This window comes from Pyrus communis, chromosome 15 (assembly GCF_041283825.1).
Source record: "Pyrus communis isolate YQ-2024b chromosome 15, ASM4128382v1, whole genome shotgun sequence".
NCBI lineage: Eukaryota > Viridiplantae > Streptophyta > Magnoliopsida > Rosales > Rosaceae > Pyrus > Pyrus communis.
In genome coordinates this window covers 1201957-1219668 of record NC_142579.1, presented here as the reverse complement: position 1 = coordinate 1219668, position 17712 = coordinate 1201957, and the positions used below count along the sequence as shown (strand labels likewise).

The 17712-nt window shown below is 37.3% G+C and overlaps 1 protein-coding gene across 2 annotated transcripts; it reads left to right on the top strand.

Moving 5' to 3' along the window:
* The first annotated feature begins 7033 nt into the window (after positions 1-7033).
* On the top strand, positions 7034-11346 carry LOC137748195 (transcription factor TCP8). Of its 2 annotated transcripts, none has more exons than XM_068488307.2 (2): positions 7034-9541; positions 10671-11346. In XM_068488307.2, the coding sequence occupies exon 1, from the start codon at positions 7730-7732 to the stop codon at positions 9524-9526; it is 1797 nt and encodes a 598-aa protein (XP_068344408.2). In that variant the 5' UTR covers positions 7034-7729; the 3' UTR covers positions 9527-9541; positions 10671-11346. The 2 variants fall into 2 exon arrangements, with proteins under 2 accessions (XP_068344408.2, XP_088542746.1); XM_088686620.1 differs by having other exon boundaries at positions 10650-11346.
* The last annotated feature ends 6366 nt before the right edge of the window (positions 11347-17712 follow it).

Sequence of the window (17712 nt, the reverse complement as noted above, 5' to 3'; positions counted from 1 at the left end):
GGTTTTTCTTAGAGAATTGTTATTAGTATTTTAAAAATCTCATTTTACACTCCTTATTAGTGTACTTTTCTTTTTAATTATAGAAAGTTTGGAGTGCAAAATGAGATTTTTAGAGTGTCAATAGCAATTCCTTTTTTAAAAGCTTACTTAAATCGAAGCCATATGATTGTTGGATTAAATGTTAGTTATTTTAATGTTTCTCTAAAGAAGCATAGTCGCCCATTTTCTTCACTAAAATTGAACGTTTTAATGGTTTTAAATTTCTCTAATTCTTTTTTTTTACAATGAGCCTCTATCAATGGTGGATTGAAATTTAAACAGTTCGGCTCGTTAAAGAAAGTTATGAAGTTGGCACAACAAGGTTTTCATCGGGACTGCGTGTGTGTGTATTATTTACATATATAAAGACGCAGGTCCTGCACTACACTAGAGACTGGAGAAGAAGAGAGTAGAGCATACCCACAGCGTACCATGTACCGGGTATTTAGATGCTATGCATGTGGAGCCCTATCAATGCCGATAAATGCTATCCCGGCCCACTTGGATCAAGACATAACTTTTACTTGTTCCTCCAGATGGAGAAGAGCCGACATCGAGGTGCCAAACCTTCCTGTCGATGGGGAGAAATGAAAGATTCTATCTATGGTGCATGGTAGAAAACGTACCTGTAAATATCGGGATTGCTATGGATCCATCTAAAATAAACAAGCAGTTAATGCTTGTAAGCTTAGTGTCGAGTTTAAAGAAATATGAAAAACGTGGTTTGAGAGATATTTCATTACTTGGCACGACATTAGCATTACTTAAAATTGTACAAAATTTTAGACCTCAACACTTGGGCTTTACCACAATTCCCATTAGAGGCTATTATTCTTCGAGATGCTCTCAAATTTGCATGCCCATGAAGCATCAAGCATATCTCATGTTCTAGTGGAAGGAGATTCTAAACTTGTCATTGATGCGATCCTTGGTTGATTCTCAATCTAGTAAAAATTGCGTACTATTATTAAGGATATACGCTTCTTAGTATGGCATTTTGATTCTATACCATGAAGTCACATTTTTGCGGAGGTTATTTTCTAAGAACCTATCCTCTTAGTTTGTGATGGTGAAAATTGTTCTAGAAATTTTAGTTTGTAGTTCTATTTTATTAGAGCTAAACAACGCCATTTTCATATTATATACCAAGAAGTATTTTGATTTTCTTATCTTCGTAGCGTTGGAGAATAGGATCCTACATCATATATATGACAAAAATTATACAATTAGCATACGACAAATTTTGCCCTTAATATCACTTGAGCATTTTGTAATAAAGCCGATACTAATTATAGGTGGTTAAGAGCATCTCCAATGGAAACTCTAAATGGAGTCTCTACAAACGTATAGTCTCTAAATATAGGGACAAAAGACTTCCAATTGGTCAGAATAGAAGTCGTCAAAGTATCTCAATATATAGTGACTCGCCTGATACCTCAAAGAAATCCTCAAATGTGAGGACTGTATATAAGGACTCAAAGAGTGGACCCACTATTACACACGTGGAAGACATCTTTTTGGATATTTTCTCTTTTTGGGAATGCTACACAACTTCTCTGTTTGGTTTTTTTTTTTTTTATTCTTCCAACGGTAGAGATAGGTTTTTTTTTTTGTTTTCATCAACGGTCCCAATACTCCAACGAAATGAACAATGATTTTTTTAATATTTTAGTCCCTACATTTATGTATTATATAAGGACCTCCCATTGCAGACAATATTCCTTTAGGGACCCGAATATTCCCTTAAAGTCTGAAAATGATCCTCAAAGTTAGTGATAATAGTCGCTAAATAGAGTTTCTCATTGGAGATGTTGTAAGTTAAGACAATATTGCTAATGTTGGTGGACTATTCTGAATCTAAAATGTTATCAACTTTGACTTGAATTTGAGTGAAGAGAAATGCTAATGAGACTTTCTCAAAAGTAAGATTCTTTATAAACTCTATACCACCTTATATTTTAAGCATAATATTTTATATTATTAGCATAAAAATTAACGTTAAATACGAGATGACAATAGTAATAAGGGATCACAGTTTTTAACCTCTTACTTTATCTGGCAAGAAAGTAAATGAGTAAAGGGGTAAATGCTAAAAGGAGAAAGTAAAAGGCAACAGAAAGAAATGAAGATCAGCACTGAAAAAAATTTAATGATGGGATATTACGGTAAATTTAGGCTGACAGCGGTGCCCAAAATCTGAAAAAACAGACCACTAATCAACGGTTTTAATCGGTAAGTCGTCATCCTCCCATGTGGGTGGTCTGGCCTCTGCCTGTGAGCTGTGACAACACAATTTTTGGAATTTGATGTAATTAATTTGGAAATTTAATTAAATTCGTTAGTTGGAAGCCTTGGAATTGGGATTCAAGTGATAAAAATAAAAAATAAATAAATAGAGGGTGCGATGCGTCTCCATCGAGTACGGAGAACAAAGGAAAGGAGTATAATGCAGCAACAGTAATTCCCCACTGTGACCACTGTTTTTTCCCCCCACCTCACAAGCGCTGCAGTGAAATTAAATCGGATGAGATTTAAATAACTAAATCACTACTTTACGATAAAATTTTGATTAGGTATGCCTCATGCGACAGCACATTTTAAATCGGATGAGGTTTACATGAAGCGAGTTTCGACCCCTTGAATGTGTTGTCGAATAAAATAACTATAAATCCGTTATAAGGTATCATGACGAGGAACTTCTTCTCATCCATTAAGGATCAACCAAGTTAATTTTTAGTGAAAAAAAAAAAAAAGTAATGCTTGACTACTCAATAATGAGGAGAATTCGTCTTCAAGAAGCTTTGTGGCAAATAGATAGACGGTTCGTAATATTTTCACCGATTCTAACCATGAGTTTTTATATAGTTCAAGGACTAAAGGATCTCATATTTTATCAATTTTTAACAAATATGATCTTTACATGGTGATTTATAAATGGTTCTGTGAATCAGCAACAAAGTGTATTGAAAAGGAATTCCTTCATAATTTTGTGGAGTCAAGTATTTGCAAATCTCTTTCAAATGCTAAATATAACCCAAGTGCGGAATCCAAATGAAAAAAATGGAACCGCAACTAATACGTGCATTGGAAAAGAAGAGAGAGGTCAAGGTCTACTTTAAATCTCGGGCATTGGTTTTTCTAACCGCATTGTGCGTGTTAGAGAGCAAGGTTACGTTTGTAGTTCAATGGCCAAGTCTTATGAGTAGTTCGACTTGCCTAATCCTTCATCATTCTCATTGAAATTAGAAAAAAGTTGGAACCGCAACTGATATGTGCATAGGAAAAGAAGAGAGAGGTCAAGGTCTGCTTTAAACCTTGGGTATTGATTCTTTCTGACCGCATTGTGCGTGTTAGAGATTAAGGTTACTTTTGTAGTTTAATGACCAAGCATTATGAGTAGGTGTTTTATCTTCTTCTTCTTCTTCTTCTTTTTAGTATTATTATTATTTATTTTTTTATTTTTGGTCAAAGAAGCCTTATAAGTAGTTCGACTTGCTTAATCCTTCATCATCCTCATTAAAATAAAATAAAAAAAAATCATTGTTAGGGTTTAAGTTTTGTATTTCTTCTATTGTCTAATACAAAAATGTTTATATATTTGTTGTTGAATTAAAAATGGTTCTGCTGGTAAAGATAGAGATGTGGGTTGGATTTGTGTGGTTATTCATAGAATTAATTAAGCTAGATGATTATCTGTTCAAATTAAAATAATTTATAAAAGCGAATGGGTCCAAGTTGGATTGCCTGGCTGATTAGTGGCAAGCAATTAGTCTATTGTAATTAATTGTTGCCAGTTTCCTTTCAAATATGATTAAATGAGAAAGTTGAAAATGATATGCGCGCCCAAACCAAGTGTAGAATTTTGGTACATCCCTAATAATGATGAGGAGTGCCATTTGGGCTCGTTGAGTAGGTTAGATGGTCAACTCTATCGTTATTTGTAAGTAAGAAGTTTTATATTCGAATTTCATTGATGACGAGCAAAAAAGAAATTGACAATTCAAACGCTCACCACTTTACACTATAGTAAGGTTGGAGCCGAGTAAACCCGGACGAAAATTAGAGTTCAAGACATATCACAACAGTTATGTGCAATGCTTTGTGCTACGCGAGCCTATTTTTGTGGTCACTATGATCACAAAATTAAGGGAAAGAGGTGTTCAAACGAGAAAGAGTGATGCAAAAAATGGGGAAAAAATAAAATGGGGTTCAAGTAACATCTGCACCCTTCAACCGGGGAGATTATCTACCTTTTGAACATTTTAATTGTATTTTATCTTTTTCTTGCATCTGAAGTATAGAAGTTTTAGAATTCAGTCTTCACAGAGGTCTAAGTTTTACTCTCGTAGATGTCATGTGTTTAATAAAACACCAAAAAGAGATCTAGGCTTTATAATTTTATTTTACTTTTTACTACATTAGTAAAACTTAAGATCTCCCTTGAAGAAGATGTATCATCATCATCATATAACTGATATGAGTAATCTATCTTCTGTAAAATATTTACGACCGCATTTGCAATGGCTTGCCATTGATTAGAACCGTAGTCATAAAAATCTTAAACAAAGTGTTAACAATGGGGATTGAATTACTATTATGTGTAGATTTTTATAAGTGAAAAAAAAGGGAAAAAAATTGAGAATTGAAAGAAATTGTCTATAAAAATCCTGTATCCCTATCATCATCATTGTTGGTAATGATGCTTTATAATCATTCTGCTAACTTCACGTTGTTAAAAATCCTAGTCAAACGGGAAAGAGCTAATGCGACAACCAATCCATAAATTATTGAAGCTTCTGTAAAAGCCAAACTAAGCAATAAAGTACCAGATCAATAAGGTACCTTGGATTTTCCCTCCGCCTCTAGCTGTGTTGCAATCCCTTCTACAACTTGTCTTTTCACCACCCTCAAATGATGGTGATGCTCACTACTATATTTGTTATCATTAAATAAGTTTAAATTTCAAGATCTGTATAATGTATAGATACAAATCTCAAAATTTAACCTAATGAAATGATAATAAGTAGGGTGGTAAGCATCATTACTCAATAGTTAGAGATAATCACAAAATTTAACCTAGTCAATGATAATAAACATAGTGGTAAGCTACCCAACAGTTAAAGATAAGCACACCGCTTCACTAATTAATGGGAAATTAAATAAACAAATGTATGAGACAACAACCCAAAAATCTAGGCATCCAATCAAATATAATGGTGATTAAGCCAAGTTGTATTGATCTGTTAGATGAGTAAGAAAAGAGAATTCTCTCAAACTTTTACTCCGGGACATTTACTTAGGTATTTTATGGTAGGCACTAATCCAAAAATTATCAAGATAATTAGCATAAATGTTACCAAAACTCAATGTTATTATATCCATCCATGCAATGCTAAAAAGAGAACCCTCATCCAATATTTAGTTAGATATATGCATGCTCGCTTAATTACTAATCCGTATCGAAATGAGAAACTTCACCCAACTTTTAGTTCGATACATATATTAGTAGTCATCATAGAGTCTTTTTTTCATACAACGATATTGGGAAGAGATTTGGAAAAATAATAATAATAATAATAATAATAATAATAATAACACAGCAGAGCAACTATAATTATATACTTATTAAATTCGTCATTCATGAAAATTCAATCGCAGAGACCTCTCAATTATAAGTTAAAAAACGAATACCACTAAGTCGTACTACTTGTCACATCACGTGTGAACTAATGTTTGATCAACTTTCTTCCTCAAACGAGACTGATTTGGAGGAATCAACTCTCTAACTAAGTCAATAGATATGAAATCGTTTAATCATTAAACTGTATAAAAATATATGATCGGATTGGAAAAGTATTATCTATTTGCTGCAGTTGATTGACTAAATAACCATTGTTTTAATTTATTTTTTTGCAGAAATGATCTTTACATATTGATTTACAATATTAACGGATCCGATCAAAAGCATGAAGTTATGTGAATTGGTCACGAAACATTTTGAGGAGGAATTCTCCCTCATTCTTGAGTAGCCAACCATTGTTCCTTTTCCAGTAGGAATTAACTTGGCTCCTCAATGGATGAGTAGGAGGAATTCCTCCTCAAGATGTTTTAATTATAACTTATTCACATAACTTCATACTTGTGTTAAAAACTGTTCATATTATAAATCACTATGTAAAGATCATCTTTGCAAAAATTCAATAAAATATGAGATTATTTAGTCATCGAATTGTATAAAAACAAAAGATTGGATATGAAAACATTATGAATTGTCTATCTATTTTGTACAATCGATGGATTAAGGGCGGAGGTGATCTTCATAGAGTAATTTATAACATAAATAATTTGAATTATTAACATAAAAATCTGTGAATCGATCACAAAGTATCTTGAGGAGAAACACCTCGTTTATTTGAAGGAGCCAAGCATTCCTCTTTGCACTAACCAAAAGCTCTTACATATTAAATACAAGTTGCTAATTACGTTTTAGCTAACAAACAAGAGGAACAGTTCATCTCTTTTTAAAGCAACAAGTAAGCAGTCGTCTTCCAACCCTCCACCGATCTCTATACATTAGAAATCAATGGGCTGGGATGAGCTGTCCTGCTAGTGCATTAGATGCTTTTATCTGCATGCTTACGCGCGTTGTCTAGCTGCTTGCTGCTTGCTTCCCTGCCCTCGACCGGGAGAAACTTGACTCACCCTCCCACTCCCTCCCTCCCTCCTATATCTGTAATTTACCATTTCACAACATATTCTGGTCTGACTCTGAAATTCTGCAGAATGGCAAAAGAAATATATGAGTGGAAAACTTTGATATTTATCTTGTTTATGAATGTGGGCACCTCTATTATTGTTAAAAGGGCCGCTGGAGGACTGTTGAGAAGACCAAGTTGCCCCTAGAACAGTGTTGGGTGGGTGGGTGACTTTGGGTTTTCAAAGCACAGAAAAAAAAAGATGGAAAATTAAGGAGAATGCTTATAGAGAGAGAGAGAGAGAGAGAGACTGTTGGATGTAAAACCAAAAAAATATGAATAAAATTACTGGGGACGAGGAGGGGTTCAGGCAGGCATAAATGTGAGTGTAAAAAAGAGAGGTGGATTCTTATCATTCCTTTTACCAGACCCCACGAGTGGAGGGCGGAGGGCGGAGGGCGGAGGGCGGAGTGGTTTTCTCTTTCTCTCTCTCGTCTTACTTCCTTCCTCATAGCTAGTAGCTCCACCACAAAGGTCCCTCACCTGCTTGACCTAATTTCTCTCTCTAAAGAGTAAGTGCTACTTCTGGTGCTGCGCAGGGGAAGGACAAGAGTTAATCATAGACCAAGAAAGTAAGAACCCCACAAACTCACTCTTAGTCGGTCTTAGCTTGGTCCAACTCCAATCCAATCCCTGCAATATTTTTAAAGAGATTCTCACTCCACCCCAGCCCCTCTCTCTCTCTCTCTCTCTCTCTCTCTCTCTCTCTCTCTCTCTCTCTAAAGTCCAAAGTCCAACCCAGCTCAAGAGAGAGAAAGACAAGAGAGAAGAAAAAGAAAAGTACTATTGTGGATGACTGATGAGTGAGAGAGAGATGGAGTTGATCAAGATCAATCAGCCAACAGCAACTTAAAACCCAAGAAACAAAAAAACACATAAAAATAAAGATATCATCTCTCTCTCTCTTCCTCCAAGTCCAAACCCTTCCCTACCAAATGGACTTATCAAATTTCCAACCCAACAACAACAAGAAGCAGCAGCAGCAAAACAATAACACTTCCACTTCCACTTCTAACAACACCACCACAAGTCTCCACCACCACCATCTTCTTCCTCATCTTCAACAAAAATTCCAACACCACCACCAACAACAACACCCCTCCTCCTCTTCCTCTTATTCTTCTTCTTTTGTGGGCCCCTTTGATGGCATCAGATCTTCTTCAGGAGGAGGAGGGGGAGGAGGAGGAGGACCCCGTTCCATGGGCTCCATCTCAATTCAAGCTGGCCTCACCGCCACTTCCCATTCTACCCCACCACCACCAACAACTTCTGCTCCTTCCTCCTCATCTTTCTCCTCTTCCTCCTCCACCTCCTCCCCCTCCTCCACTTCCACCTCCACCGCCCCTCCCCAACTAGTCGACGCCTCCCTCGCCATGGCCACCAGATCCGATCCCCACCCACCCACCAGACCCGGCTCCCTTCTCGACTCCGCCAAAAACAACCAAATTCAACAGCAACTGACTATTTCACCCGCCACCACTCCGCCTCCAGCAGCAGCAGCAACAACCACTCCAGTGGCCAAACGATCCACCAAGGACCGACACACAAAAGTTGAAGGCAGAGGCCGCCGCATACGAATGCCGGCAACCTGCGCGGCCAGAGTCTTCCAGTTGACAAGAGAACTGGGACATAAGTCTGACGGCGAGACCATTGAGTGGCTCCTCCAGCAAGCTGAGCCTTCCATCATCGCCGCCACCGGAACCGGCACCATCCCAGCCAATTTCTCAACCTTGAACATCTCCCTGCGCAGCAGTGGGTCAAGTCTCTCCGCTCCGCCTTCCAAGTCCGCCCCTCACTCCTTTCACGGCGCCTTGGCTCTCGCCCACCACCCTCACTACGACGAGGGTTTTGCCCATTCGGGTCTGATGGGGTTTCATCAACAACTTCAACAGCAACAGCATCATCATCAGCCGCATCAGTCTCCTCTCATGACAGCAGATCAAATTGCAGAAGCGCTTCCAAGCGGCGGCCGAGACAGTGGCGGAGGCGGAGGTGGAGAATCGACTGAGAATTATATGAGAAAACGCTTTAGAGAAGATTTGTTCAAGGATGACAATCAAGAGCGAGGAGAAAGCGGCAGTGGTGGCGGAGGAGGATCGCCGTCCAGGAACAAGGCATTTAAGGGCGGGAGTAGTTGCGGGTTACAATTGCCGAAACAGCAGCAGCAGGGAGCGGAGCTAGGATCTTATTCTTCCGGGGTTTTGAGGCCTTCAAACATCTTACCCGCCACTGCGATGTGGGCAGTGGCACCAGCCCCAACAAGTGGTGCTGGCAGCACATTCTGGATGTTGCCAGTAACCGCTGGTTCCGCTGTACCTTCTATGGCCACCGGAACATCTGGGGCAGGTCCTTCAGAAGCAGCCCAAATGTGGACATTTCCGTCCGCAACCGCGAGTCACGTGAGCACCTTGCAAGCGCCATTGCATTTCATGCCGAGGTTCAATCTTCCGGGCAGTCTTGAATTCCAGCAAGCAGCAGCCGGCAGCCGAGGGAGTCCCCTCCAGTTGGGCTCCATGCTAATGCAACAACAACCGTCTCAGCATCTTGGCCTCGGACTTTCCGAGTCGAATTTAGGCATGCTGGCAGCGCTTAATGCTTACTCTAGAGGAGGTTTAAATATGAATTCCGATCACCAGCAGAGTCATCATCATCCGTTGGATCATCATCAACAACAACACCACCAGCATCAAACTACAGATAGTGGAGATGAAGGCCCAAACAGTTCTCAATGACATGAATAATATTTGGTCAGTTTTTTATTTTTATTTTTATTTTTGTGTAATTTACATGATGGCATTGGCATGCAGCTTGGCTATTGAAGTCCTCCTTCCAATTTTCCATTTAATTAATTAATAAATATTAATTAGAGGATGGGCAGGAACACTGGAGATTTGTTGGGTTTGTGTTTTTGCAGATTTGGAAGTTGAATTTGTAATGAGATGAGTGCATGCATGGTCTGTCTGATGAAAAGATAGGTTTCATTTGTAGCATTTGTTGGTGTTATAAATAGAAAAAAAGTTAGAGAGAACCTTTACTAGGGACATAAGAGAAGTCGGTGTTAAGATATCACATTGTTTAGTTTCGTAACTATAACACAAAAGATTGTAAGAAAAAGAAAAAGGGAGGGATACTAATATTATTGATTTACTTTTATTTTATGTGTATTGTAATCACACACGGAGTACTCTTTATATAGAGCCACATCCATGACAAACCAAAAAATAAAATGTTGAAAACTTCACATAATAACAATCATACTAATGTGACCTTTTTGAAAACTTCACATAATAACAAATACACTACTGTGGGCATTCATTCTCATAATTTCACTACACGCCCCCTTGGATGCCCATATATCAACATCAGTTGCCTAGTTAAAACTTTGCTCGGAAAAACCAGTGGGAAAAAACCGTAGCGAAGAAAAAAGAGTACAACTTTGCTTGGATTGTTCATATAGTGTTAAGTATGCTTATTTTGCCTCGTTAAAACCTTGATAGGAAAAACCCAGTGGGAAAAATCCTAGTCGAAGGAAAACGAGTACAACATGCATGTATCATGGATGCTCCCCCTAATATGTATCTCCCCCTGATTCCTCATTCTTCAAGTTTAACTGATTGGTAAGTCGACGTAATCCGATACCATGCACTAACTTCTGAAACATGCACTTGGATAGAGATTTAGTGAATAGGTCTGCCAAATTTTCATTGGAACAGATTTGTCTGACTTCAATAACTTTAGCCTTCTGAAGCTTGTGTGCACTAAAAAACTTTGAAAATATGTGTTTAGTCTTATCACCCTAGATGAATCATTCCTTCATTTGGGCAACGCAGATTGCATTATCTTCATGAATGACAGTTGGAGTGTCTATCTTTGAAGGTATACCACATGAATTCTGGATATGATGGATCATTGATCTTAACCAAGAACATTCACGACGTGCTTCATGTAAAGCAAGTATTTTCGAGTGATTGGAAGATGTAGAAACTAATGTTTGCTTTGTTGAGCACCATGAAATTGTTGTATCTTCATTAGTGAACACATATCCAGTTTGTGAGCGGACTTTATGTGGATCAAAGAGAAAACCAGCATTTGTATATCCAACAAGGATCTGGTCATTTGTGGATTTCTCTGAGTAGAAGAGACCCATGTTTATTGTCCCACGAAGGTATCGTAAAACATCTTTGACTCCCTTCCAGTGACGAATTGTTGGAGTAGAATTATACCTTGCTAACAAGTTGACTAAAAAAGCTATATTTGGTCTAGTACATTGTGCTAAATACAATAAAGCACCTATTGTACTCATATATGGTACTTTTGGACCAAAGGCCATTTCACCTTCTTCTTTTGGACGTAATAGATATTTTTTCATGTCCAGAGAACGAACGACCATTGGCGTGCTTAGTGGATAAGCCTTGTCCATGCCAAATCGCTTAAGGATTTTTCCAATGTAAGATGATTGAAGGACTAAAATTCCATTAGCACAATGCTTGATCTGTAGGCAGAGACAATATTTTGTTTTCCATGGTTCTTCATTTCAAATTCGCTTTTCAGATATTCAACAATTTTATTAAGCTCTTCAAGGGTTCTAACTAAGTTCATATCATCGACATATACTGCCACTATAGCAAATCCAGAATTTGATTTCTTAATGAACACACAATGGCAAATGACATTGTTGGTATATCCTTCTTTGATCAAATACTCACTAAGACGATTATACCACATTCGTCCAGATTGTTTCAGCCCATATAATGATCGTCTTAATTTTATTGAGAGCGTACCTCGTGGTTTGTTAGTCGTTTAAGGCAACTTAAGTCATTCTGGGACCTTTATATATATGTCAGTTTCTAATTCTCCATATAGATACGTGGTGATGACATCCATAAGTCGCATGTCAAATTTTTCTAAAACCACCAAACTTATTAAGTAACAGAACATAATTGCATCCATTACAGGAGAGTATGTCTCCTCATAATTAACTCCAAGTCTTTGTGAAAAACCTTGTGCAACGATTCGTGCTTTATATCTTGCAATCTCGTTTTTCTCATTGTGCTTTCTTGTGAATACCCATTTGTAACCCACTGGGTTTACACCAGTCGGGGTTTGGACTACTGGTCCAAAAGCACTTCGCCTTTCTAAGGAATTTAATTATGCTTGGATTGCATTTTTTCACTTAGGCCAATCTTGTCTCTATATGCATTCATCAATAGAGATGGGCTCAATATCATTGCTTAATATGATTTCAGTGGCTACTGCGAATGCGAACATGTCGTCGATGATTATTGTATTTCGATCCCACAATTCCTTAGTACATGCATAATTCATGTGCTTCTATCTTTTCAAGGACATGTGTCTCATCAAGGACATTTTCCTTTTCAGAATCATGAATTGTGGATTTGTCATTCATTTTCTTTTTCTGAATGATTTCATTTGGATTCATTTGTGCCTTCATCTTTCTTTTTCGAGGGGTTGAATCTTTTGAACTTGGGGGTCTACCACGCTTCAAGAATGCATTAGAAGAATCATTCCCTGCCACTTTATTTTGTCCCACAAGGACATCAATTCTTATAGGCGCATTTGCAGCTGGTATATGTGATTTTGTTACTTTCGTAGCATTATTAAATGCATTTGGCATTTGATTAGCAATACTTTGAAGATGAACGATCATTTTCACATTGAGTGCTTCGTGGGTCAAAATGAGATAAGGTGGGTACAATCTATGTCAGCTCTTGCCGTTCTTCTATAACGGTATTTTCTCCCCCTAAAGACGGGAAGACTGTCTCATCAAAGTGACAATCCACAAATTGAGTTGTAAACATATCACCTGTGAAGGGTTCCAAATATCTAATGATAGATGGTGAATCAAAACCCATATAAATTACAATCTGCCATGAAGTCCCATTTTAGTGCGTTGTGGCAGTACAATAGGCACATAAATAACACAACCAAAAACTCGTAAATGTGAAATGTTTGGCTGATGCCTAAACACGAGTTGTACTGGGGAGTATTGGTGGTTGGTTATAGGTCTCAATCGATCTAATGATGCAACATGTAAGATGGCATGTCCTTATGCAGAAACTGGCAATTTTGTTTTCATGAACAAAATGCGAGCTATTAATTAAAGCCGCTTGATAAATGCTTCTGCTAAACCATTTTGAGTATGGACATGAGGAACATGTTTTCAACATCAATGCCTTGTGTCATGTAGTAATCATCAAAGGTTTGAGACATAAATTCACCAGCATTATCAAGTCGGATTGACTTAAGAGGGTAATCTGGGAACTGTGCTCACAACTTAATTATCTAAGCAAGAAGCCTTGCAAAAGCAACTTTTCGAGTAGACAAGAGGCAAACATGTGACCATCAGGTAGATGCATCAACCAAAATCATAAAATATCGAAATGGTCCACAAGGTGGTTGAACAGGCCCATAAATATACCCTTGAATTCTTTGCAAAAATGATGGAGATTCAGCATCAATCTCAGTTGTGCTAGTCTAATTACCAACTTCCCTTGATAACAAGCCTTGCAAGGCTTGTTATCAAGGGACGTTGGTAATTAGAACATCACAACTAAAGATTGATGCTAAATCCCCATCATTTTTGCAAAGAATTCAAGGGGATATTTGTGGGCCTATTCAACCACCTTATGGAGCATTTCGATATTTATAGTTTTGGTTGATGCATCTACCCAATGGTCATATGTTTGCCTCTTGTCTACTCGAAATGTTGCTTTTGCAAGACTTCTTGCTCAGATAATTAAGTTGCAAGCAAAGTTCCCGGATTACCTTATTAAGTCAATTCGACTTGATAATGCTGGTGAATTTATGTCTTAAACCTTTGATGATTACTACATGACCCAAGACATTGATGTTAAACACATGTTCCTCATGTCCATACTTAAAATGGTTTAGCAGAAGCATTTATCAAGTGGCTTCAATTAATAACTCGCACTCTGCCTATTGTACCGCCATAACACACTAAAATGGAACATCAGCACAGACTGGGAATTTATGTGGGTTTTGATTCACCATTTATCATTAGATATTTGGAACCCTTGACATGTGATATGATTACAGATCATTTAACGGATTGTCATTTTAATGAGACAGTCTTCCCGTCATTAGGAGGAGAAAAGATTGTTCCAGAAGAACGGCAAGAGTTGATATGGGTTGTACCCACCTTATCTCATTTTGACCCACGAAGCACTCAATGTGAAAATGAAGTGATGATGATCGTTCATCTTCAAAGTATTGCTAATCAAATGTCAGATACATTTAACAATGCCACGAAAGTGACAAACTCACATATACCAGCTGCAAATACGCCTATAAGAATTGATGTTCATATGAGACAAAATAAAGTGGCAAGGAATGATTCTTCCGATGCACGCCTGAAGCGTGGTAGACCCCCAGGTTCAAAAGATTCAGCCCCTCGAAAGAGAAAGATGAGGCCACAAATTAGTCCAAATGAAATCATTCAGAAAAATTACAATGAATGACAAATCCACAATTCATGATTTTGAAAAAGAAAATGTCATTGATGAGACACATATCCCTGAAGAGATGGAAGTATATGAAAGCAAAGAAATCTCCATAAATTATGCATATACTAATGAATTGTGGGATCGAAATGAAATAATCATCGACGACATGTTTGCATTCACAGTAGCCACTAAAATCATGTTAAGCGATGATATCGAGCCTCGCTCTGTTGATGAATGCAAATAGAGATAAGATTGGCCTAAGTGGAAATATGCAAGCTAGGCTGAATTAAATTCCTTAGAATGGCGAAGTGTTTTTGGACCGGTAGTCCAAACCTCGCCTGGTGTAAACCCCATGGGTTACAAATGGGTATTTACAAGAAAGCGCAATGAGAAAAAAGAGATTGCAAGATATAAGGCACGACTCGTTGCACAAGGTTTTTCATAAAGACCTGGAATTGATTATGAGGAGACATACTCTCATGTAATGGATGTAATTATGTTCCGTTACTTAATAAGTTTAGTGGTTTCAGAAAAAATTGACATGCGACTTATGGATGTCAGTACCGTGTATCCATGTGGAGAATTAGATATTGACATATATATATATATATGTATATATATGAAGGTCCTAGAAGGACTTAAGTTGCCTAAAATGACTAACAAACTATGAGGTCTGCTCTCAATCAAATTAAGGCGATCATTATATGGGTTGAAACAATCTGGACGAATGTGGTATAATCGTTTCAGTGAGTATTTGATCAATGAATGATGTACCAACAATGTCATTTGCCCTTGTGTGTTCATTAAGAAACCAAATTATGGATTTGTTATAGTGGCATTATATGTCGATGATATGAATTTAGTTGGAACCCCTGAAGAGCTCAATAAAACTGTTGAATATCTAAAAAGCGAATTTGAAATGAAAGACCTTGGAAAAACAAAATATTGTCTCGGCTAGTAGATCGAGCATTGTGCTAATGCAATTTTGATCCATCAATCAACTTACATTGAAAAAATTCTGAAGCGATTTGGCATGGACAAGGCTTATCTACTCAGCACGCCAATGGTCGTTCGTTCTCTGTACATTAAGAAAGATCCATTCCGTCCAAAACAAGATGATGAAATGGTCTTTGGTCCAGAAGTACCATATCTAAGTGCAATTGGTGCTTTATTGTGTTTAGCACAATGTACTAGACCAGATATAGTTTTTTCAGTCAACTTGTTAGTAAGATATAGATTTGCTCCAACAATTCGTCACTGGAAGGGAGTCAAAGATGTTTTACGATACCTTCGTGAGACAATAAACATGGGTCTCTTCTACTTAGAGAAATCCACAAATGACCAGATCCTTGTAGAATATGCAGATGTTGGTTTTCTCTTCAATCCGCATAAAGCCCACTCACAAACAGTTCACTAATGGAGATACAACAATCTCATGGTGCTCAACAAAGCAAACATTAGTTGCTATATCTTCCAATCACTCGGAAATATTTGTTTTACATGAAGCAAGTAGTGAATATTCTTGGTTAAGATCAATGATCCATCATATCCGGAATTCATGTGGTCTACCTTCAAAGATAGACACTCCAACTGTCATTCATGTAGATAATGCAACATGTGTTGCCCAAATGAAGGAATGATTCATCAAGGGCAATAAGACTAAAAACATATCTCTAAAGTTTTTCAGTGCACATGAGCTTTAGAAGGGTAAAGTTATTGAAGTCAAACAAATCCATTCCAACGAAAATCTGGCAACCTTATTCACCAAATCTCTACCAAAGTGCATGTTTCAGAAGCTAGTGCATGGTATCGGATTATGTCGACTTACCAATCAGTTAAACTTGAAGAATGCGGAGGAGATACATATCAGGAGGAGCATCCATGATACATGCCTATTGTACTCTTTTTCCTTCGACTATGATTTTTCCCATTGGGTTTTTTCTATCAAGGTTTTAACAAGGCAACATAAGCATACTTAACACTATATCAACAATCCAAGCAAAGTTGTACTCTTTTTGCCTTCGCTATTGTTTTTTCCCATTGGGTTTTTCCAAACAAGGTTTTAACGAGGCAATTAATGTTGATATGTGGGCATCCAAGGGAGAGTGTTGTAAAATTATGAGAATGAATGCCCACAGTAGTGCATTTGTTATTATGTGAAGTTTTCAAAAAGGCCACAGTAGTATGATTGTTATTATGTGAAGTTTTCAACATTTCACTTTTTGGTTTGTCACGGATGTGGCTCTATATAAAGAGCGCTCTGTGTGTGACTACAATACACAGGAAAGAAAAAAAGTAAAGCAATAATATCAGTAGCCCTCCCTTCCTTTTTTTCCGGCAATTTTTTGTGTTATAGTTACAAAACTAAACAGTGTGATATCTAGCACCCGCTTCTCTCCTATCCCTAGTAAAGGTTATCTTTCTAACATTTTCCTATTTATAATAGTAATTTCTTAGTTTTGTCCAAAGGGGCTAAAAGGAACAAGAAAAGTTTGTGAGATTGTACAGGAGGGTGTATTTTATTTATTTTCTATCTATGTTGAAAAATGTAAAAAATCTTACCTCGAAAACGTGACAAAATAAAATGTAACTTGTATTAAGCGGTTCTTATTTTAAATGCATCGTTTTTTTTTTTGGTGATAAAACTATGTTATCTGCTAGGTTAGTTTAAATTGGGTATAATTTCGGTACCTAGGGGTGGGAAATTTTGCCATAAACCGATTTACCGACCAAACCATACTGGTCGGCTCATAATGGTATGGTATAGTTTTGGCATTTTTTCATAATCGGTTGGCATTTTACCGAACCAACAATTAATGACATGGCTTTGGTAATTGATTTTATATGCCGGTGGTATGCCATACCTACCAATATATATATATATTATTTTTTTTTTCTATTTAGATATTTTGGGTATTTTTTACATGCTGATTCCTCAATTTTAGGGTTTAGAAAATAAACGATTCCTTAGTTTTAGGGTTTAAAAAATATATGCTCGACTTCTAGCAGCCTCCTCTCAGTTTTCTTCTTCTCTTCAAAGCACACCTCCTTGAGTACCTGTCATCCGCCCAACTGCTATCTTTGCCAGAAATCTTCTTCTTCTTCATCAGCTTTCAAATTTAGGTAAATATTTGTGAAACCCTTCTCTTGGGGATTTATTGTATTGCGATGCTTTATGCATATCTTATGTATTCATAGTATTGTTGCATTCCAGTGTTATTTTTAAATGATTTTTTTCTGTTGTATCCCCTTATTTTGAGTTAGAAGATGTACGCATATATCATAAGCCCTAACACTAATCGATTGATCATGTAGAAAAGTTGAGCTGTATTTTATCTTTTTAAGCAAAACCGGTTGTGCCATTTACCAACCGAACCAGCCAATAATTTTGGCTGAACCAATTTTTGGCAACCATAAGAAGACGGTTGGCTAGT